At 48.0% G+C, this 24,279-nt stretch overlaps 1 protein-coding gene across 1 annotated transcript in view; it reads left to right on the top strand.

Annotated features, from left to right (window-relative positions):
• The window catches only part of PKHD1 (PKHD1 ciliary IPT domain containing fibrocystin/polyductin), a 296,674-nt gene that overhangs the window by 167,091 nt on the left and 105,304 nt on the right, over positions 1–24,279 (top strand). The window contains exons 48-52 of the mRNA XM_064146703.1: positions 1,767–1,944; positions 3,006–3,201; positions 15,626–15,691; positions 18,024–18,143; positions 23,918–24,055. Of these exons, the coding sequence (XP_064002773.1) occupies positions 1,767–1,944; positions 3,006–3,201; positions 15,626–15,691; positions 18,024–18,143; positions 23,918–24,055 (698 nt within the window). The remainder of the gene's footprint in view (positions 1–1,766; positions 1,945–3,005; positions 3,202–15,625; positions 15,692–18,023; positions 18,144–23,917; positions 24,056–24,279) is intronic.

Genomic DNA, 24,279 nt, shown 5'->3' on the forward strand with positions numbered 1-24,279 from the left:
GTGTTGAAGCCAAGCCTGGCTGGGGCACTTAGTGCCATGGTCTGGTTGATTGTTGAGGGCTGGGTGCTAGGTTGGACTGGCTGAGCTTGGAGCTCTCTTCCAACCTGGCTGATTCTATGATCTATGAACCTGGGAGCTGCAGTCGTGCAGCTGCAACCCCAAGTCTCTTGTAAACCTGCCTAGTGTTGGCAGAGCCAGGAACAGGAGACACCAGAGCTGATGGCACAAGACCTCTGCTAGAATTTTGGCTAATTCCATTAGAGTTCCTTCTGAAGCTTTAGTGACTTAGTCAACTGTGTGGAATAATCTCTGGCAGTTGCTGCTGAGACGATATGGGATGCATGAAATTCTCAGAGAAGCTCAGACAGTCTGTGCCAGTAAGGGGACATGGAGAAAGTTCTTATCCTGGCATTTATTCTTCCCAATTTTTAAAACCACATTTCAGTTTTTAATATGGAAGTCTTGTGTCACTCAGCTTCATTCAGCTCATGGAGAAACAACAGCTTCAGAGAATATTCTAGCCCACCTCACATCTGACATCCTGTGGAGGGGCAATGCACCTCATTGCCTCTACTTTCCCAGTGTCCTTCCATGTGTAAAGCAGTAGCACAGCATAGGTAACCAGATGATATTTCAGCAATGCTTTCCATCATTTGTCAGGAGCTGTTGTAGGAATTCATGATGCTGAAGGCTGGGGGTAGGACCTTTGTACTGAACACACAGTTATGATCACACAGCCCTGATTAATCAATCAGAGATGAAGAGGCAGTGGGTGTTCAGTGGCTGAACCTCAGAAAGGCTAGCCACATTTCAGCTTTATCCTTTCTGCTGGGTAGTGTGTTGCCTCCAACAAAGCAGTTTCTGAGAGCAGAGCATTCTGTGTTTCTGGAGTCTTCCAGCTAAGAGAAATAGCAAGCATAGCAGTAAGAGATTATTTTGGCCAAATGCCCAAATAATCAAGATCAGTTTAGCATAATTTGAAAGCCTATGTGCAGGAAAAAGACAGAGCTTGTCCCTGGAGGGCAACTCAAGGTGGGTGGTTATACCCATCCCAGCTTCACTCTCCTATTTCCTATGCTTAGTTGAGCAACGTCTCCAGAGGCTGTGCATCTGAAGGGCTCATGCCCATTCAGGATATCATTGCTACTGTTGATCTGTTCAGTAGGGCTTCTTTTTACTTTGACTACACTGGGCAGAAGTTATGAGTGCAAAGCTCCAGTGAAAAAGAATTTTGACTTCTCATTTGGATGCTCAGTAGAGCTATAGTACTGAAGTTCTGCCAGGCTTTCACGAGGCTGCAGCAGTCCCAGCTTTGTACTGAAAGCTGATCTGGACACAGAGCAGCTTTTGCAATGCTTTGCACTTTCAGCCTTGGTGAAACATTTGGCCCTTCAAATGTGAGCAATCACAAAAAAAAATCTATCACATTTCATGACTATGGAAAGTTGAACCTGAGGCTAATGGGTGAGCAAATCCTCTGACAGCATAGGGATTGGCACCCTGACTGTTGCCATTGCTCTGCTCTGGCACAAGCTTTGCCTTTATTGCTCCACCCTCTGTCTCTCTCCTTTTACAGCACTTCAGGCAGAGATCATTTCTCACTGTATTTGTAAAGAAGTACACAAGTGAAGTCACATTCTGAAGGAGAGGCAGCATAAGCTGCTGTAATTCAAATAAACCCACAAGTGTAAAGGTTGCAAACTAACAGATTACAATGAAAAAAAAAGTAGGACTTTTCTTTCTTTCTTTTTCTTTTTCCCCTCTAGAAAAAAGGCTCCAAGCATTGCCTATAATTTAACTGTGACTGACAGCAGGAATAAAACAACCACAGTCAATTATGTATCTGATACTTTATCAGACCTCCACGGCTGGATGGTTCTCCTCTTGGATAAAGAGACCTACACTTTGACGTTTGACAACCCTTTGGTCAACAAGCAGCTCCAGGTAAGATGGGACGTTTTTATCACTTCAGATTTGTATTTGGAAGTGATAATCATGCCTTCATCCTTCTGGGTGAGCAGAGAGAGGAAAAGCATTAAGTGCTGAGAAAATCTCTCTGCCTTTTGAGACATGGCTTAGATAGAAATGACCTAGTCCTTGAGGGTCTCAGTAGTAACTTGGAGCAGAAAGATGATTTTGGACATCTTAGATGAAAATTCATTGTGGTGCTTAAGAATCAACATAAATTTACTACCTTAAAGCATATTTTTTTTCAGAAGATCATAGAATCATAGAACCATAGAATCAAGCAGGTTAGAAGAGAGCTCCAAGCTCATCCAGTCCAACCTAGCACCCAGCCCTATCCAGTCAACCAGACCATGGCACTGAGTGCCTCATCCAGTCTTTTCTTGAAGACCTCCAGCCACAGCCACTCCACCACCTCCCTGGGCAGCCCATTCCAATGCCAATCACTCTCTCTGCCAACAACTTCCTCCTAACATCCAGCCTAGACCTACCCCGGCACAACTTGAGACTATGTCCCCTTGTTCTATTGCTGCTTGCCTGGCAGCAGAGCCCAACCCCACCTGGCTACAACCTCCCTTCAGGTAGTTGTAGACAGCAATGAGCTCTGCCCTGAGTCTCCTCTTCTGCAGGCTGCACACCCCCAGCTCCCTCAGCCTCTCCTCATAGGGTTTGTGTTCCAGGCCCCTCACCAGCTTTGTCTCCCTTCTCTGGACACCTTCCAGCACCTCAACATCTCTCTTGACTGGAGGAGCCCAGAACTGGACACAGCACTCAAGGGGTGGCCTGTCCACTGTTCAGGACAGGGGAAGAATAACCTCCCTCATCTTGCTGGCCACACTGCTCCTGATGTAGGCCAGAAGATGCTGCTTCTCTGCACCTTTCAAAAGTGATGAGGGGAGCTGACTTTGTGTGCATTCACCATGACCTTCTACTTAACTTGCCATTACTTTTCCAACATGTGTTGTACGAAAGCATGGTGTCTTCCACACTCCATGGAGCTCTAACCACAGCCATGTTTATTTTGGTTCCCTTTGCTCTAGTATTCAGTGACATTTAGCAACTTCAGAACTGGGAATTACTTGCTGTTGGAACACAAGGATCTTCCTGAGCATCCTGAGGTTGTGGTGTCCTGTGGAGCAAGGACTGGACTGCCCCTCCAATCGCTGCCTTCATATGGACATCATAGGAGCTGTGACTGGTATCTTGACAGCAGACTGAGGAAGCTCACATATTTGGGTAAGGGATGCAGATGTACCTTTTTGTTCAAGAATGGTGACAGAGGTGAAGTCTTTTTGATTTGAACCCATGAACTACATAAGGCCTTAGACACGAGGCCATCTTTCAATGAGGTCCTTCAAAAAGATCAACAGGCAAACGCATGGACATCGAGTCCATCTCTATCTGATTAGTCTGGTGGCTGATCAATCAACAAAAGAATGTTTCATAAATAGCAGGCTGTTTCACATCAGTTGGATCTGACTTGGTGTTTTGGAGAGGAAAAGCCTCACATCACACATTTCATCATGTGCAGTCAGAGTGGCTGGAGAGCAGCCAGGAAGAAAGGGACCTGGGGGTACTGGTGGATAGTAGGCTGAAGATGAGGCAGCAGTGTGCCCAGGTGGCCAAGAGAGCCAATGGCATCCTGGGCTGGCTCAGGAGCAGTGTGGCCAGCAAGATGAGGGAGGTTATTCTTCCCCTGTACTCAACACTGCTCAGGCCACAGCTTGAGTGCTGTGTCCAGTTCTGGGCTCCTCCATTGCAGAGAGATGCTGAGGTGCTGGAAGGTGTCCAGAGAAGGGCAACAAGGCTGGGGAGGGGCCTAGAACACAAACCCTGTGAGGAGAGGCTGAGGGAGCTGGGGATGTGCTGCCTGCAGCAGAGGAGGCTCAGGGCAGAGCTCATTGCTGTCTGCAGCTGCCTGAAGGGAGGCTGTAGCCAGGTGGGGTTGGGCTCTGCCAGGCAACCACCAATAGAAGAAGGGGACAGAGTGTCAAGTTGTGGCAGGGGAGGTCTAGGCTGGATGTTGTTAGGAAGTTGTTGGCAGAGAGAGTGATTGGCATTGGAATGGGCTGCCCAGGGAGGTGGTGGAGTCTATGTGCCTGGAAGTGTTCAGGAAAAGACTGGATGAGGCACTTGGTGCCATGGTCTAGTTGACTGGCTAGGGCTGGGTGCTAGGTTGGACTGGATGAGCTTGGAGGTCTCTTCCAACCTGGCTGATTCTATGATTCTATTTTTCTATACCTGGACTGAACCCTCTGAAGGCAATCATATTATTGGGTGAGTTTTTTTTTCCAGTGACTGTAAACTTCCAAAGACATCAAAGACCTTTACATGTGAGTGTGTGCTGGCTTTGTACACTAGAAAATCAGTTGAGTTGGGCATTTGTAAAAAGAAAGTCAGATATTTACTGATATTTATTCAAGATTCATTTATTCTTTTCAATTTGGAACATTTCCTACAATCCCTATTCACAAGCAGGTGATTTTTATAAGGGTCTAAGTTCTATATGTAAAACAGAAGGGAGTGGTCATTGTCATCATTAAGAATAGGGAAATCAGGAATCACAGAAGCATTTCAGTGCCTTTGAGAAGCATAACTTGGCCTTCATAGCTGTCATACGTGGAAGAAAATATGCACAGATGCTGATTTGCACAGAAACAGCAAACTTAGTCACTAATTTCATCCATTAGTTTTAATGAATTTCTCTTGGTTTGCACTGATGAGATGGCATTCAAATGGCTTTCTCATGTAGGATCTGTTTAGGAATGAGCAACTAGAACAGATGGTGAAAGAGTGGAGAGGAAAAGGTGGCTGGGGTAAGGGTAAGCAATCCACTGAGCTTAGTCTGACAGCAGTAAAAATCATCCAGTGTACATTTGAGGAGAAATGGGGAAGCTCACATCTTAACCTCAGTCTGAGAGTCACACTTGTTGCACCCATCTCTGGTGCTGCAGTCAACTGGCCTTGCACAGCTCATGTCCATACAGCTTAACATTTATGGCTTGAGGGAGGCTGTATGCACCCAGGCTTTGAATTGGCAAAGATCCTTGGATGATCTTGGAGATCTCTTCCAACCTGTTTGATTCTATAATTCTGTTCCCAAACTATTGGTCACAATCTGACAGAGTGCATTGGACTGAGCCAAAGCTGTGCCAGGAATGCAACCTTGTATAGAATCATAGAATCAACCAGGTGGGAAGAGACCTCCAGGCTCAGCCAGTCCAACCTAGCACCCAGCCCTATCCAGTCAACCAGACCATGGCACTAAGTGCCCCAGCCAGGCTTGGCTTCAACATCTCCAGGGACAGAGACTCTACCACCTCCCTGGGCGGCCCATTCCAATGCCAATCACTCTCTCTGACAACAACTTCCTCCTAACATCCAGCCTAGACCTGCCCTGGCAGTGGGATCCAGATCTGAGTTCTATGTTCTGTCCCTGTTTTGATGTAATATCCACAGAGATTGGCTAGTCTGAATCTAGCTGTTCAATCTAAGCCTCACTTAAGGTCACACCAGCCACTGCAGAATCAGGATCAGAGAGTGGTAGGGGTTGGAAGAGACCTCTAGAGATCACTGAATCCAAAGCAAGCTCACCTAGGGCAGGCACACAGGAATGCATCCAGGTGGATTTTGAAAGTCTCTAGAGAAGGTGACTCCACAACCTCTCCACATATCCTACTACCATGTTCTGTATCTAGGAAAAAAGGAAAAACAGTTCTATTATTTCAGTTTATTCTCAGTGTGTGCTGGTTTGAGGCAAGTTTGACTATTTTAATGAGAAATTCGATTACAGGCTGTGAAAAGGAAACAGTGGTGATGTGTACTCTGCTCATAGGCTTGTGGGATGGATAAAAACAAGAACACAAACACAGATAAGACAGAGCAGGAGAGTCAGAGTGTGTGGGTCTCTGTCACAGTTGCTGCCTGTGCTTTTTCTCCCTGGGCTGCTTCTGTCTGACTTAATCCTTCTGCTTTCTAACCCCTCTGGCTGATCCTCCAACCTCACCTTGCATATAAGGCAAAATCTGGGATAAGGTAGAGGGGTGGAAAGGAGGTGGATGGGTGGTTGGGAGCCTCCCCTGGGGACTCTGGTTTCTGGGAGGGCTGTTGTGTTTCTGTACTACTTTTAACTTGTCTATTGCTGTCTATAGATGTAAATATTGCTTGGATATTGTGCTAAGCTGTGAATGTAAACCTCCATTCCTTAACTTCCGGCTCAGCTGAGTTTAGTCTGGGTGATTCCATAAGAGTGGGAGGGGGTGGGTAACTCCCAAACCATGACACAGTATAAACTTGTTCTTTCAAATATAAAACTCATCTGCCTGTCCTGAACTGCAGTTTCATAAAGAAGGCAGCATGGGAAAGCTCTGCAGATGACACTTTGGCCTTTTACTGCTGTTGAAAATACGGGAGATGACAATCTTGGAAACACTGGGACAGAGTAATCGGAACAGCACCTGTCACTCTTGCATCACAGATACTTTCTTGTCCTTGTCTTACCTTCCTGCCATCCTGATTTTTATTGGCCATGGTCTTTTTTTTCTCATTTTAATGCAGAAAGAAACAATCATCCAAAGCAGAGGAGGGGAAGTCTATGAAAACACTTACCATGTATAATTCATGCTATGAACATCTTCAGCAAGAACTTCTATAGCAGTTAGCTCAATAATTCAATGTTGGCTAACTAATACCTAGTGCTGTTGGTGGGGTAAAAGTCTGAAACACACCAAGTAAATTCCTGGCTCTGGTGTTCCACTTAATTTCTCTCCTAATCTCCTCTGTGCAGGATGAAAGGGTGACTATAATTAGCCATCAGAGCAGACTCATGGCATGTGGTGGACTTTCCATCACTCAGGGTCCTTAGATGATGCTTGGAGTCTTTTCAGAGAAATATGCTCTGGCTCTACATGAAGCCATTAGAAACCTCATGAGGCGAGATTCACACTCTATAGGAGGTCAGGGAAGGCTGCCACAATAGTCCTTTTCTGGCCTTAAAAACCTACCAGCCCACTCCCCCACCTGGAGAGGACGGTGCTGGCAGGTCTGGCGGTCAGGATGTGCTCCTGCCTAACTCCGCCAGCTTGCCTCTCTTTTTATTTTTATTTACGTTTAACGATATGAAATAATTACCCAGCTAATTAATCCCCTTTACAAGCTTTGTCGGATTCTTCAGCTGTCAGTCACGGCCGAGCCTGGGGCCGGCGTTGAGCCTCGGCTCCCTCCTCCATCAGACTCGGTCTCCATGGCTACAGGCTGCATCTGCTGACACCCCACTCTCTATTTACTGCTTAATTAAGAATTTCACGCTCAGCCCTTATCTGCTGCTAAGAACAAGGACACACTGTTAAGAAACTCCAAATTTAGGCTGCTGCACAAGGAAAGCCTTTCTTGTCCTCCTGCCTGCGTGGAGCCTCTTTAACTACCCTCTTGGCAACTGCGCTGCCACCCTTCAATCAAAAATCATTAAATGGGGCAGAGATAATGAGCATGTAGCATATCAAAAGGAGGATGTTTGCTCGGGCTAAAGAGGAAAAGCTGTAAGGGCCCATAAGCAGCCGCCACTTCAAAGGCAGAAGGGGCCGATAAAGAGTCATTTGTTCCTGTTTGACTTATGTAAAAGGTCTGGTATGTCGCAGTCCGTCTCGCAGGCGCGGAGCCCCCTCCGCACGCTCGTGTGTCAGCAGCCGGGCAGCTGGGCGCACACCGCAGCAGCCCCAGCCTACAATAACTCGACTCCGCCGCCACAATGGGCACTTGTAGGGGGTGGCAGAGGGAGGGCTGGGGGACAATGGGGAGACAATTATTGCAGCTGCTCGGGAGGGCCATAATTCTTGCTGCGGAGAGCAGGCAGCTCGGCGCGGGGCGGCGGGGACAGCGCCGGCGCATTCGTCACCCCCGGCCCCGGCGAGCGCCGCTCCGCGCCGCGCCGCTGCGGCTCCGACAGCTGCCGGGGCACCGCCTGCTCCCGCTCATTGTCCGCCCTGCCAGGGGTCGCCTCACTTCTGACCCTCCGCTTTTGTGCCCGCCGAAAAGCCTTTTAGGGCAAACGGTGGGGAAGTGGCAGGGGTGCGCTGCGTCCGAAATTAACGCCGGTAAACACGTATCAGATGCCAGCTCATTCACCAGCAGGCTCCCGAGTTCACACAGCCTCCTTTTTTCTTGGCTCAGGCCTGCACGGGGGGAAAGAAGAGGGAGAGGGGAGGGGAAACCCCGTGACTGAGAAGATATTGTTATTCAAACGAAGCGAGCAGCTGAATGAAGCCACCTTGGCCTGCCGACCAATTTGTGTCAGACTCAGGCTTTCGCCATGCCCCCTTCCATCCCAAACTGCCTGGCGTCGGGCAAGTGTTTGTTTAGCTCTGAGGGAGGAAAAAAGGTCTGCCTAACACAAAAGGCAAGAAAACACACCGCATGGAGGGCATCGGAGGAGTTAAGTGGCCCTGACTGCTTTGCACACTCGGAGGTTTGTTAATTAGTCTTGGGCTTGGGACAATGCAGGGGATGCTGAAGGGAGAGAAAGCATTGTACTGGAGAATGCTTCTGCTAGGAGAGCTACCTGTTACCGAACACACTCGCTGCTGCCTACCTAGATGAAACGCTGTTAACCAACCCGCGAGTCCCTTTGGAAGGCATCTGTTCAGACCGCTGACACCGAAGGACAGCTAATCCCCTGTTTCTGACGGATGCTGGGTGAAAGGGAAAAGGAGGAAGCTTGAGGCATCCCGTGCCAGTCATTCCTACACCACCAGCTTTGCTCTGACATGATTCAGTCTTGGTAGCATCATCTGGATTTTCTCCGAGGCACCCCATGTCCTGAGAGCAGTGTTTCTCAAAGGTCACTGATGGCTCCTGCAGTTGCTGGATGGCTCTGCAAATTACTGTGGCTTGTGGCTCAGCCATGTTTCAAAAGAATGGTCCTCACATGCCGTGGCCGTGCTGAATGCAAGGAAGATTATCTTATTTTAGGAAGAAAGGTGGGAAGAAGTGCCACACTGGGACATCTGGGATATTTTTAGGAGGAATATCCTGTCTACATTACAATCATATTAAGAGCTTTTTAAGTCTGTTACAAATATGAGCATATGGTGCCACAGCATGGTGCTGCTCCTTGGTTAAGGTCTCTGGGCAATACTGGAATTGGCTAAAAACCAGAGAGATGTTGTTTCCATTTGGTTTGGGTTTGGGTTTTTTTTGTTGTTGTTGTTCACTTTTGAAACATTTAAACCACTTTATTTTGGAATGGAAAAAAAAAAAAGAGAGAAAGAATAGTAGGAGGAAGCAGTCTCAGTCCCATAGAATCATAGAATCAGTCGGGGTTGGAAGGGACCACAAGGATCAGTCAGTTCCAGCCCCCCTGCCATGGGCAGGGGCACCTCACACTAGATCAGGCTGGCCAGAGCCTCATCCAGCCTGGCCTGAAACACCTCCAGGGGCTTCCACCACCACCCTGGGCAACCTGTTCCAGGCTCTCACCACCTCATGGTGAAGAACTTCCTAACATCCAGTCTGAATGCACACGTTTTTGGCTTTGTTCCATTTCCCCCAATCCTATCACTACCTGACAGCCTAAAAAGTCCCTCCCCAGCTTTCTTGTAGCCCTCTTCAGACACTGAGAGGCCACAATAAGGCCTCCTGGGAGCCTTCTCTCCAGACTGAACAGCCCCAAGAGAAGTGTTGCCTGGCTTCATCTCCAGATTTCTCCTGGCTTTCTTCCTAAAGCTGAAGTGCTGAACAAAAATACAATTGAAAACAGCTCCGAAAGGATTATCAAACTTTTTATTTACCCCAAATCCATATTTTTCAGTAGACACAACTGTTGTGGAGATGCCTCATCCTGCTGACTTTGCTCAAGTAACTCATGTGTGAGTTGTTAGGGGGGCCTGAGGCTCAACCTCATCTTACTGCTGTGTCAGAAGCAGGTTTGCAGTTTCCATAGCTCTTCAAAGAATTAATTTGTTTATACTTAATTGTCTTTCCTAAATTCCTGAAGAATGATCTCACTTCCAATACACTCTGTGGGTTTCTCTAATTGCTGTTTCTATAGGAGGAAAAAAAAATAGACCTTTAAGAATGTTTGTTTCTAATATTGAAACACAGAAAACAAACAAAGACACTGCCTGCAGCCTTACTGCTCAGGGCTGGAGGAGAATCCTGGGTGAAGGAGCTAAAGAATGGAGTTAATGTGTTACAGAGGACTGCTTGTGCAGATGTGAGTCTTTTCTTCTACCTACACAAAACTCCCCCTATGTCAGTCGTTTCGGAAGGTCAGTTGAGCAGATGTGGCCTGCTGAGTGGCCTGCATGAAGTGAGAAGTCAGTTCTTAGCAAAGAGGTGCCCTTTGTAATGGGCACAATGGGAAAAGACAGCCTTTTCCTGGCAGATGAACTCCTGTCCTTCTGGCCTGGCAGCAGTGAGACCAGAGGGTGTGGTAGCTACAGGAATAAGATGGTGAAATGACTTCTCAACCCTGTCAGGGCTGGGCTGTCAGCTATGCAGTCTCTGCAGGAGGGATTTCATGCTTCTGCCTCTGCAAAAATTAGCCTGCTGTAAGCAACAACCTGTGTCTATCAACCCAGTTTTTGTGCTCTTTTACAGTATCACAGTATCACAGTATCACCAAGGTTGGAAGAGACCTCACAGATCATCAAGTCCAACCCTTTAGCACAGAGCTCAAGGCCAGACCATGGCACCAAGTGCCACATCCAATCTTGCCTTGAACAGCTCCAGGGACGGCGACTCCACCACCTCCCCGGGCAGCCCATTCCAGTGTCCAATGACTCTCTCAGGGAAGAACTTTCTCCTCACCTCCAGCCTAAATTTCCCCTGGTGTAGCTTGAGGCTGTGTCCTCTCGTTCTCTCCCCCTCACTGCAAAGCCCCAGATTCATGGATGCCTCCTCCACAAAGGTGGAGGTGGTAGAGAATGACAGAATATCCTGTCCTCGGTCCTCCAGGTTCTAGAGATGTGTCTCCTTGTGCTGCCTGTGCTGTCTAGAGTTTTGGTTTCCCTGTGATGTATGTTAGCCCAATTGAGGTTAAATAATGTGGAGCTGCTTGCTATTTGTAAGTCAGGCTATTTGATCCATCTGTCTTCCTTTCAGCCCTTCCTCATATCCTCTGACAAAATTCTCGTGGCTGCAAAGCTGATAAAAGACTAAGTTGCTCCTCCTTCATGCTCACTCAAGGAGCCCTGAACCAGAAGAAAGTTACCAGGAGTATTGCCAGGAAGGTCTATATTTATGATTCACAGCCCAAACATTCAGGAGGAGCTGTAATAAGACAGAAAATTGATGAGCTTTATAAAGGTTTTATACAACTAAACCCTGGAGCCTTGTAACTACATTTTGTGAAGAGTCACCTTAATTCAATGCTTACTAATGACATCCTTGGTCTGTATTGCCTGTATCTCTTCCTGTCCTGTGCAGAAACAACAATAACAGAGCTGCAGCAAAACAAAGCCAGAAGGTTAAGTGCTGAGTCCTCTGCTCGGGTCAAAAAAGACCCCATGTGGCCTTACAGGCTTGAGGAAGAGTGGCTGGAAAGCTGCCCAGCAGGAAAGGACCTGGGGGCATTGATCAGCAGCCAGCTGAAATTGAGCCAGCAGTGTGCTCAGGTGGTCAAGAAGGCCAGCAGCATCCTGGTCTGCATCAGCAGTAGTGTGAGGAGCAGGTCTAGAGCAGTGATTGGTCCTCCTGTAGCCAGCACTGGTGAGGTTGCACCTCAAATGTTGGGTTCAGATTTGAGTCTCTCCCAACAATTAGGACATTGAGGTGCTGGAGCTTGTCCAAAGGCAGCTTAAGCTGGTGAGTAGTCTAGAGCACAGATCTTATTTGGAGCAGCTGAGGGAACTGGGGTTGTTCAGCTTGGAGAAAAGGAGTCTGAGTGAGACATCTCTCTCCATAAGCACCTGAAAAGGAGACTGTAGTGAGGTGGGGACTGATCTCTTCTCCCATGCAACAAGCAATAAGATAGAGAAAGTGGCCTCAAGTTGCACCAGAGGAGGTTTAGCTTGGAGAAAAGGAGTCTGAGTGAGACATCTCTCTCCACAAGCACCTGAAAAGGAGACGGTAGTGAGGTGGGGACTGATCTCTTCTCCCATGCAACAAGCAATAAGATAGAGAAAATGGCCTCAAGTTGCACCAGAGGAGGTTTAGCTTGGAGAAAAGGAGTCTGAGTGAGACATCTCTCTCCACAAGCACCTGAAAAGAGACGGTAGTGAGGTGGGGACAGATCTCTTCTCCCATGCAACAAGCAATAAGATAGAGAAAATGGCCTCAAGTTGCACCAGAGGAGGTTTAGGCTGGACATAAGGAAAAACTTCTTCCCTGAAAGGATTGCCAAGGCCTGGAACAGACTTCCCAAGGAACTGGTGAACTCCCTGTCCCTGGAAGAATTTAAAAGCCACGTAGATGTGGTGCTTACTGGCTACTTGGCAGTGCTGGGTAAACTGTTGGGCTCAATGGCCTTTAAGGTCTTTTCCCAGCTGAAGAAGTCTCTGATTTTATGACTAAGTTACTGTAGTCCCAATTCTTACCAAGGCCTGTACCTCTTCTGTGTTGACTAGTTTTTAGGACTATGTGTAGAGATTGGCAGCAAAATACTACTGATTCACAACAGTTGGCACTTGACACCCCAATGATGTAATTACTATGCATGATGCACGGAGGTGGAGAGCTCATGTGAATGGTTTAAAGGACATAAAATCATATAGAACCATATAGAGTCAAGCAGGTTGGAAGAGACCTCCAAACTCATCCAGTCCAACCTAGCACCCAGCCCTCAGCGATTAACCAGACCATGGCACTCAGTGCCCCAGCCAGGCTTGGCTTCAACACCTCCAGCCACACAGACTCCACCACCTCCCTGGGCAGCCCATTCCAATGCCAATCACTCTCTCTGACAACAACTTCCTCCTAACATCCATCCTGAACCTGCCCTGGCACAACTTGAGACTGTGTCCCCTTCTTCTGCTGCTGCTTGCCTGGCAGCAGAGCCCAACCCCACCTGGCTACAGCCTCCCTGCAGGCAGCTGCAGACAGCAATGAGCTCTGCCCTGAGCCTCCTCTGCTGCAGGCTGCACACCCCCAGCTCCCTCAGCCTCTCCTCACAGGGCTCTGCTCCAGGCCCCTCCCCAGCCTTGCTGCCCTTCTCCAAACACCTTCCAGCACCTCAACATCTGGTTAGAACTGTCATGTTCTGGGGTTGGATGGCACTTGAAATATGAGGAACTTTTACCCTTCCCCTCAATCTGGATGTGACTGTGCTGAGTCTTAACAATTCCTTTCCTCACTGTAAAGGAACTGAAGCCCTTTATCAGGTCTATATAAGCATCCTGATGATTTTTTTTTTTTTGTCCTCTTGGGATTTAATTAAAACTACTTCTCTCTGCACAGTACAAACAGCTTCAATTAGATGATTGCAATGTAGTGCCTGCAAAATGAAGCAAAAAAAACCCTCTAATGGATCTGACAAAGCATATTTCTTCTAAAGAAAGGTAGTATCAGTCCTTGGTTCACTTGCTTTTCCTAAGACTGATGGTAACACCTTTGAGTCCTGATTTGCTCTGCTATAAGTGAGAAGGAAGTCCACCAGAATCATAAAAGTAGAATCATAGAAGCATAGAATCATAGAATCATAGCATCAGTCAGGGTTGGAAGGGACCACAAGGGGACAGAGTGTCAAGTTGTGGTAGGGGAGGTCTCATTTGGGCGTTAGGAGGAAGTTGTTGGCAGAGAGAGTGATTTGCATTGGAATGGGCTGCCCAGGGAGGTGGTGGAGTCTCTGTGCCTGGAGGTGTTGAAGCCAAGGCTGGCTGGGGCACTTAGTGCCATGGTCTGGTTGGTTGTTGAGGGCTGGGTGCTAGGTTGGACTGGATGAGCTTGGAGGTCTCTTCCAACTTGCTTGATTCTATGATTCTATGATAATCTAGTTCCAACCCCCGTGCCATGCCCAGGGACACCCTACCCTAGAGCAGGCTGCACACAGCCTCACACAGCCTGGCCTCAAACACCTCCAGCCATGGGGCCTCAACCACCTCCCTGGGCAACCCATTCCAGCCTCTCACCACTCTCCTGCTCAACAACTTCCTCCTCACCTCCACTCTCACTCTCCCCACCTCCAGCTTTGCTCCATTCCCCCTAGTCCTGTCCAACTGAAGTACCAAAGAAGAGCACTGTCTAAAAGCCACACAAACTCTTTGTCAAAGACTTTGAGTTAGCCTCCTCATGTCACTCTCTCTACTCAGATCTTCACCTTGTGGCCACCCAAAGACAGTTTGAGCTCTGTGTGATGACTTGTGGCAGACTGACTTGACTGATCTACAGATCAGATCGCAGCTACCGTTGGGAAAGGAGGTGTCACTGAAGAACAAGGCTGAGGCACCTGATGACTAATTAATCAGACATGAGAAAAACCTCATGGAATCAGTTTCTATTTAATTATGGAAGCCTCATTTGGCATAGGAGCATATGCTGCCAACTCAATCGAGTGCTTTCAACTGACATCAAATAGTAATTATCAGAAAGAATCAAGTTTTTTGATTATTCATACTAATTTATTGAACACTTAAAATTAATGAACCTCAGTTATTTTAAATTTGCTCAGTTGCACTGGGAGGAAAGGAGGGAGGTAGGGGAGGAGGGACCTCACTGTTTAAAAGGACAGAGCCTTGTTTAAAGATGAAATCAGTAAATGACAATGTGGCATGAAATCCCATCGGTGGGGTTGAGAGACACAGAGGAAAGTTCCTGATGTGTTCTGGAACTGAGGGCTCAGACAATGGCTTCATTTATCCAATTCTTCTACCCTCCTCCCAAAAAAAATCCTCCAATGACATTTCAGGGTCACTACAAGGGGCTGGCTAGTGGAAAGGAGAGTTATGTTTGTCAGAGCGTTTCTATTTTAACCTATGGATGTTCCAGTCTGGTGACTGAAAGGAAGTGCCTTTGTGTTCCACTGGAGATGAAGAGGAGGCAGCCTTTTAGCTGGCTCTGAAAGCAGTTTTCTCTTGCTCCTCTTAGTTTGATTTGCATTACCCTGGCCCTTCTCCTGCTGACAATATAGTGGCACAGAGGTTACAACTGTGATAATTGCTTATGACCTCTTTTCACAGTAGAGAACACAAGGGCCCTGTCTTCAGTCTGTAAAGTCTGACTAATTAAGGCATCCCTTTCAGATACCAGATACAGAAGGGGGGGGGGGGGGGGAGGGGGAAATCAAACCCAAACTCCAAAACAAAAGGCATAATTTGCTCCTTTGAGCCAGTTAATGCATTATGCATTCAGTGGTGTGATGCTGCTTGTCTTCGTGGGACTGCTGTGGATTTATAGTGGGATAAATGAGATTTCATGTTCCAGCTTCGACTTTCTGGTTGTTGAAATGTTTTCTTTGAGCTCTTTCTAATGAGTTGTCTTGAGACCCTCTGTAGCTGTAAATTAAAATGTGTTTGTTTAATCCTTTCTCAAAGTACAAAAGGAGGGGAAAGAAAAGGAAATGCTTGGAAAAGAAACCATGTGTGGTTGCTCTTCAAAAACCATCTGTTTGTTAGAGATGTAAAATCTTCTCAGAAAGTCACACTCAGCACTTGATTTACTGTGGTTGTTTTGTGTGTGTGTGTGTGTGCTAAGGCCTTGCTGTAACCCCCTGCAATATCTCTGTATTCAGTCACAGGAGCTGATTTAATTCAGGTCACACTGAGAGAGAAGGAAAGAGTGATTCTACCTACCTCAGGTGAGCAACAATCTGCTTGGGCTGGGAGTAACATCATATTTTGTCCCACTTTTTCAGGACTTGGCTGCTGGTTTTCACTGTGATGTTTCGTGCATTTATCAACCCAAGAGGGGTTCTTGCCATTCATTTAAGCATTTCACTGAGCCATATCTACCATTGCTCAAGATAAGTGCCTGATTCCACAGTATAAAAGACATAAACTTTTGCTGAGAAATACCATAGCAGATCAGAAAGGTCATGGAGAAAGTGAGGCTGCAGTGTGTTTTACTGCCCCATTGTCACCTTAGTGGAATAGTTTGACATTACTGCACAGGCACTGGTGGAATCAGACAGAGGAATATGCACAAGAGGCAAAGGAGACCTCAGCAACCTTAGCTGCATGGCTGCCTTGCAGTGTCTTGGCTACAGTAATCACTTTTATGGCAGTGGGGACGAGAGACCACTTATGGAGACTATTTCCCCCTGAACAAACAAGTGGTGGAAAGGCAGATCCAGCCATAAGAAGCTCCACTGAGTTCAGCTTCCCTGTGCTGGCCAAGGAAGGCTTTTCTGCCTCACGATATTACTGAGCTGGATCTGGCTCCAGTGCTTAGGCAGGAGCTGCTGCCTGTGCTTTCAGTTCCCAAGGAAGAAGGGAAAACAGGCCAGAATTTCCTTGGGTAGGCCAGAGGTAGCTGCTTGCAGAGGCCTCCAGAGGGAGGCCCTGCCTGCATTAGTTCAGGGCTTACTAAACTTCGTCTGCAGGATTGTCCCTGGAAGGCTTCTCTCCCTCTCTTGATGGCAGAACAAATGTAGGCAATGAACTTATGAAGACTAGCTCCTAGCTCTCTGAAATACAAGTGCCACTGAAGCACCTACATTTCATGAACTTACTTTCTTCCAGTATTTTCCTGCTGCCAAGGTTCAGGAAGTTCCTTCTGGATTGAGCTAAAAAATACAACTTTGGGGCTGCCATGTGTCTCAGTCAAGTGACTTTTCCAACACAGACCTTAACTCCCCATTGTAATGGGAAGACCTCTGCTTGTCTGGGGGCTAGCAAGGTTGGAAATGTTACCCTCATGTTTTCTAAGCTGTGTTAGTACTTTGGGAAGTATGGGAATTGCACCACCCTGGGGCTTCAGTCTGCTCTGTAGAGTGCTGGGGATGCAAAAACGAGTTAAGAGTTGGCACTTTATTGCAGGGTTAGTCCTCTGCCTTTGCCACCCAGCACAGGTGCCTGGCTTTTATTTACTGATCCTCTGCTTTGCCACCCAGCACAGGTGCCTGGCTTTTATTTACTGATCCTCTGCCTTTGCCACCCAGCACAGGTGAATGGCTTTTATTTACTGATCCTCTTCTTTTGCCACCCAGCACAGGTGCCTGGCTTTTATTTACTGATCCTCTGCTTTGCCACCCAGCACAGGTGCCTGGCTTTTATTTACTGGTCCTCTTCTTTTGCCACCCAGCACAGGTGCCTGGCTTTTATTTACTGATCCTCTTCTTTTGCCACCCAGCACAGGTGCCTGGCTTTTATTTACTGATCCTCTTCTTTTGCCACCCAGCACAGGTGAATGGCTTTTGTTTACTGCTCCTCTGCCTTTGCCACCCAGCACAGGTGACTGGCTTTTGTTTACTGCTCCTCTGCCTTTGCCACCCAGTACAGGTGCCTGGCTTTTGTTTACTGATCCTCTGCCTTTGCCACCCAGCACAGGTGCCTGGCTTTTATTTACTGCTCCTCTGCCTTTGCCACTCTGCCTTTGCCACCCAGCACAGGTGCCTGGCTTTTGTTTACTGCTCCTCTGCCTTTGCCACCCAGCACAGGTGCCTGGCTTTTGTTTACTGCTCCTCTGCCTTTGCCACCCAGCACAGGTGACTGGCTTTTGTTTACTGCTCCTCTGCCTTTGCCACCCAGTACAGGTGCCTGGCTTTTGTTTACTGCTCCTCTGCCTTTGCCACTCTGCCTTTGCCACCCAGCACAGGTGCCTGGCTTTTGTTTACTGATCCTCTGCCTTTGCCACCCAGCACAGGTGAATGGCTTTTATTTACTGCTCCTCTGCCTTTGCCACTCTGCCTTTGCCACCCAGCACAGGTGCCTGGCTTTTGTTTACTGCTCCTCTGCCTTTGCCACTTTTACCCTGTCTCTTAACTCTCAAAAGATGGTCTTGGGAGAGATCCCTTTTTTCCCCATCAGGCAGCTTCCTGTAAGCATGGAAGATGACAAAAAGCAGTTAGTGCTTCTCCATCAGTGGCAAAAGGAGGATGTTAATGCCCAAGATGCTGGGCTATCAAAGAAATGATAGTTCTTCCAGCTACTGAAAATGATCATTCTGTCTTTGTATGTCCTGTTTTGTAGTTCCTTCTGATGATGTCTTGAAATGGTCACACCCAGAGACATGGAGTGACGTGGAGACAGGCTGGGGTGGATCCAATGGCAGCATTCCAGGCCCTGGAGAAGATGTCATAATCTTACCTAGTAAGGAAGGAAGGAAGGAAAGGTGTTGATTTCTGTGGTGGTTCTGGGGTCTGTTTACAGTAGGATGTATATTTGTGTGGCAGTTTGGGCTCCTAGTGTGTGCATGTTTGCTTTCTATAGCATTGAAATCTCAGCTATAGCACAGAAGTCTGATTCTTGGAATGGAATCATAGAATCATAGAACCATGGAATCATGGAATGGTTTGGGTTGGAAGGCATCTCCAAAGGTCAGCTAGTGTCTGCAGTCAGCAGAGACAAGTTCCACTAGATCAGGTTGCCCAGAGCCTTGTTGAGCCTGACCTTGAATATCTCTAAAGTTGGGGCCTCAGGTACCTCCCTGGAACCTGTTCCAGTGTTCCACCACCCTCATGGTAAAGAACTTGTTCCTAATGTCCAATCTAAGTCTCCTCTCATTTCAAACCACTGCCTCTTGTCCTATCACTCCAGGCCTTTGTAAACAGTCCCTCTCCAGCCTTCTTGTAGGTCCACTTCAGCTACTGGTCTGCTGCTGTTATGTCTCCCCAGAGCCAATTATGTGCAGTCTTAGGTACATGCAGGGACTTGATTTCAGGACTGGATAATTTGCAACACCTGTACTTAGGGTTCACCAAGAACTGATCTCCTGCCCCACCTCTGTGTTTTGTTCAGGGGCTGTATTTTACATTTCCACAGTTGTACAATGATTCCTGTTGCAATTTCCACTGCTGACAATAATCTCTTGGACTATTTGCCATGGTTGACTCCTAGAAGCTTTAGCCTATGGTCTGCATTTCAACCTCAGATCCAAGCTGCAGTTGAATCCCAGCTCAGCTTACAGTCCTACTGTATAAAACAATCTTCTGAGTCCTAGCAAATATGTTGGGCAATTTGCTATGAAATCTGGAGGAAGTGCAGGCAGTGCCTTTCTGCTTAGCATTTACCTCTTTCATTTTTATCCATCAGGCATTTTGCTGTGGCTTTGCTGTTCAGCTAAGCTCCTCTGAAGAGCAGAGGCAGCTTTGTTGTATACTGCAGAGCTTCCTGCTCTAAGTAGCTGGTCACAGTGATTCAGAACTGGTCAATCCCAGGGTCTCATCCTGCTGCTCAATCACCAGCTTGGGTTCTGGTCTTGGGCAGTCTTTATTGTCCTGACTCTTTAGTCAGAGAATATACCTGTCCATGGTAAGTCAGATAAGAGAGTCTAATAGTCTAGTCCTTGTTCTGCTTCCTACCAACCCCTGTTCCAGGCTGGCTGTTAGGAGGAAGTTGTTGTCAGAGAGAGTGATTGGCATTGGAATGGGCTGCCCAGGGAGGTGGTGGAGTCTGTGTGGCTGGAGGTGTTGAAGCCAAACCTGGCTGGGGCACTTAGTGCCATGGTCTGGTTGACTGGACAGGGCTGGGTGCTAGGTTGGACTGGCTGAGCTTGGAGGTCTCTTCCAACCTGCTTGATTCTGTGATTCTATGATTCCTCATTTAAGTTGACCAAACCAGCATCACTTTAAATTTGTGAGATGTTAGCTGTGACCTCAAAGGCTGTGTGGTCATGCTGCACAGTGCCAAGTCTGAGTTAATGAGCTTTGCCTCTCAGGAGAGCCAATTAATTCTAGTACACCATCACGGTGGTGCAGCAATATTGTTTTCAATCCTAGAACTAGCTCAGCTAGGCTCAGCTGTGGGCAGCAACGTACAACGCTTCAGGCACAGCTTAGTAGTGAAGAGACTTGTAAGTGACAAAGACTGTGGTCAGCATCTCATGTGGAACCTAAAGGGAGTGCTATTATCAAGAGGATTACACTGAATTTCATGGGAAGCATAAAGTAGTTTGATCTCCTATGACATGGTGGCCACTTGGATGAGAGAAAGGTTTGGGATGTTGTTTACCTGGACTTTAGCAAGGTGTTTGGCACAGTCTCCCACCATCACTGCAAATGGCTTTGATGGGTGAATGCTTTGCTGGTTGACACAGAGAGGCTGTGCAGTCTTCTCTATAGACTGTCAAAGTCTTCCTGGGATGGTTACTGTGTGACCTGCCCTAGGTGATACTTCTTTGGCAGGGAAGCTGGACTCGAGGATCTCCAGAGGTCCCTTCCAACCACTACCATTCTGTGATCCTGTGATTCTATGAAACTCCCTTTCATATTTCAGATATTACACAGGGATGGAAAATATAACACTTACAACCATCTAAGGTTTCCCTGCATTATTTCAAACAGCATTTAAGCAAAAACCTGGCCCATGGAGCTCTACGTAACACTGGCAATGAAAAACAACTGAGTTCACATTAGATATCCACATTTGTTCAGCTCAGGAACTCCCCCAGCTCTACTAACTGCGATAATGAGAAGCAGGATAAGGCACCTAAACATATGTGCTTACTGCTACCTGAGACGCACATGGGACACAGGACCTACAGGAGATAAGTAACCCCCTGTAAGGACATTTCTATGCATTCTGTCACCTCTAAACTTACAAACTTTTAACTAATTTCCTCTTCAATAACTTTATTGATGATCTGGAGCAGGGGATTGAGTCCAGCATCAGTAGGTTTGCAGATGCCACCAAGCTAGGAGCAGGTGTGGAGCTGTTGGAGGGTAGCAGAGCCCTGCAGAGGGACCTGGCCAGGTTGGATGGGTGGGCAGAGGCCAATGGGATGAGATTGAACAAGGCCAAGTGCAGGGTTCTGCACTTTGGCCACAACAACCCCAAGCAGCACTCCTGGCTGGGGCCAGAGTGGCTGAGAGCAGCCAGGCAGAGAGGGAGCTGGGGCTGCTGGGAGAGAGGAGCTGAATGTGAGGCAGCAGTGCCCAGGTGGGCAGCAGAGCCAATGGCATCTTGGGCTGGCTCAGGAGCAGTGTGGGCAGCAGGACAAGGGAGGTTCTTCTGCCCCTGTGCTCAGCACTGCTCAGGCCACACCTGGAGTGCTGTGTCCAGTTCTGGGCTCCTCCATTCAAGAGAGATGTTGAGGTGCTGGAAGATGTTGAGAGAAGGGCAGCAAGGCTGGGGAGGGGCCTGGAGCAGAGCCCTGTGAGGAGAGGCTGAGGGAGCTGGGGGTGTGCAGCCTGCAGCAGAGGAGGCTCAGGGCAGAGCTCATTGCTGTCTGCAGCTACCTGCAGGGAGGCTGTAGCCAGGTGGGGTTGGGCTCTGCTGCCAGGCAAGCAGCAACAGAAGAAGGGGACAGAGTGTCAAGTTGTGCCAGGGGAGGTCTAGGCTGGATGTTAGGAGGAAGTTGTTGTCAGAGAGAGTGATTGGCATTGGAATGGGCTGCCCAGGGAGGTGGTGGAGTCTGTGTGGCTGGAGGTGTTGAAGCCAAGCCTGGCTGGGGCACTTAGTGCCATGGTCTGGTTGATTGGCCAGGGCTGGGTGCTAGGTTGGGCTGAGCTTGGAGGTCTCTTCCACCCTGCTTGATTCTATGACTCTGTGATTCTAAGCCTCAACCCTAGCAACGTTCCATGTCAGGATGGACAGGACTGTGAGCAACCTGCCCTAGCTGAAGAGATCCCTGAACATTGTCAGGGGGATTGGATGAGATGGCTGCAGGGGGATTAGACTGGGTGACCTGTAGAGGTCCCTTCCAACCCAAAATGCTCTGTGAGTCTGTGTGCCTTGTTTTGAAAGTGTTGGTGAGACTTCAGGAGTCCATAGGCTTCTTTGCAGAAGGATGGACTGCACTTGCAGCAGAGGTGTGTGACTTTCCAGTCCCCTCAGTGCCTCACTCCGCAGCAGATGTAAGTGTCCTCCAGCACCAGATGGAAATCTTTAGCTCAGGCTGCAACAATTTGTGCTTTTATCTCTGGGGCTTCGTCCTGCAGAGCCATGCCCATCCCACAGGGACCTCTCACATGCATCAGGCTGCAGCGGTCACACAAGCTGGAAGAACAAGCTGAGTGAGTTTAGTCATGCCACGGTGGCAGCCCGAGTGGCATTAGCTTCCCAAGCCCTTGGGTTTACAGGGCTTTGGTTTCTGGTTTTCAGTGTGACACACTCCTGATGCTGCACTCTCTGGGTGGAAGAAGAACATGTTATAATTCCAGGCAGTGGAATGCTGTTTTGAAGGCTACTGATATGATATCATGGTAGCCTCTGGCAATCTTTTCTCTTCTTCCCCCCGCTCCCCCCTTTTCTTTTCCAGTGGTGGAATTCACTCTGTTATTCATTTTCTGATTTTGACTTTCTTTGAACTGTTTCTGTTTGAAGAGATGAATGCTGCAGTACTGTATCTCATAGAATAGCTCTTCTGTTGTGCCTGATTTCCATTCAGTGGCGTGCTATGGTGCTTCATCCAGCAGCCTGCTTGATCAAAGGCGTTTCGTGTCGTTGCTGGAGTCATTAGCATTGTGAGGCTGAATGTGGAGGCTGTGGCATACCTGGGAGCTTTTGTCTGAGGGCAGCCTGTGTGCAATGAAACTTAGCCCTGCTTTCAGCCTCAGACCGTGCTTTGCTGAAAGGGGCTGCTTGCCATTATCTGAAAGTCTTCCGAGGAGAAAAACAGCTCCAGCTTGTTTGCCTTTGAAGGTAAATCCCTTGAGCTCGGTGACCTAAAGTTTGTGGTTGGAACTGCTTAGTCATCATCTCCCTCCGCTACACCAATGAGTCTCTTCTGCAAGGACGCCTGCTTGAGTCTGTTTGCTTTTCTCCTCCAGTGTAACAGGACTTTTCCTTCTATTTTTAACCTCCCTCAAAGGAGTATTCTGTTGTTTCTCCTGAGCCACATTCCACCCTCTGAGAACTTCACTCCCCGAGAGTGTTGTTGCTTTAGACAGAGCTTTGCAGAGGGAGCTGTGAGAGGGGGAATGTCTCACTCCCGTGTTTCAGGGCTTTCGTACGGGATGCTGCAGTCAGAGAGTAGTCAGCACTGCCTTTAGGAATCTTTTTTTCTCCAAAGAAAGATGTGCAGCTCAGCAAAAATACCTGTTCTAGGCTGAAGCTCGACTTGTAAATGCTGTGCCTGGGAGCACCTCTTCTTTTCCTCGTGAAGGTGTTCCAGCCTGTGTTTGATGGGTATCCTTTCAGCCTCTGTCAGCTGCATTCCCAAGCTGTGATTGCACAAACTGCCTTCTCCTCCTGTCACAGACATATCAGTTCAACAACAGCTTCTCCTTTACTCTCCTCTCTCTTTCATGTCCTGACATACTGTGCCTTTGCCTCTTAGCTCTGCGAGGCACAGGACCATACCTGTCCTGCGAAGAGAGTATAGGCAGAAGTCCATCAAGCCTGTAAAAGTATATCATATAGTAACATAATGAGATTGAGTGGGGGAGAGAAAATAGAATCATAGAATAGAATCATAGAATCAGTCAGGGTTGGAAGGGAGCACAAGGAGCAGCCAGTTCCAACCCCCCTGCCATGGCCAGGGACACCCTACCTAGGGCAGGCTGCACACAGCCTCAGCCAGCCTGGCCTCAAACACCTCCAGCCATGGGGCCTCAACCACCTCCCTGGGCAACCCATTCCAGCCTCTCACCACTCTCCTGCTCAACAACTTCCTCCTTGCCTCCAGGCTGGGAGACTGCACTTGCTCTGCAGACACTTACTGCATCTGAATTGCATGAGCACTTTGCCTTGACTGTAAGCACTGCTCGGCAGTAACTAAAACATCCCAGAATTAGCAGCAGCATTTCCAGCAAATCCAAACCCAGCCCCATAGAGCTACCACAAAGAAAATTAAGACTCCCCCATCCAACACCAGTGCAAAAGCTCAAGCAGAGATAAAGTTCTTTACCTCCACACCACACTTTTTGGTAAGCAGCTTTAGTAAGCTGCCATTGTTCTAACCAATCTTCTGCTTTGTTTCTCAGACAGGACCATCCTGGTGGATATGGCTCTGCCCCCCCTGAGAGGTCTTTATATCCTGGGGAGTCTGGAGTTCCCCAGCAACTCCAGCAATGTCCTGAGTGCAGCCTGTATTGCCGTGCTGGGGGGCATGCTGAAAGTGGGTAAGTGAGCAACCTGTCCTCTGGGTGCCTGGAGTTTATTTCTGCTCTTGACAGAGGAAGTCGGAAGAAATGTTGTATACTGTTACTGCAAACATGTTGGACATCCTCCTGCTCCATAGCTCTCTGGATATCTGCAGTGAGGTCACACAGAATCCATGTTAAGCACCAGGATTAACCACTGGATCTAACTAGAATCATAGAATCAATCAGAGTGGGAAGGCACC

The sequence above is a fragment of the Pogoniulus pusillus genome, chromosome 7 (genome assembly GCF_015220805.1).
Source record: "Pogoniulus pusillus isolate bPogPus1 chromosome 7, bPogPus1.pri, whole genome shotgun sequence".
In the NCBI taxonomy this organism is placed as follows: Eukaryota; Metazoa; Chordata; class Aves; order Piciformes; family Lybiidae; genus Pogoniulus; species Pogoniulus pusillus.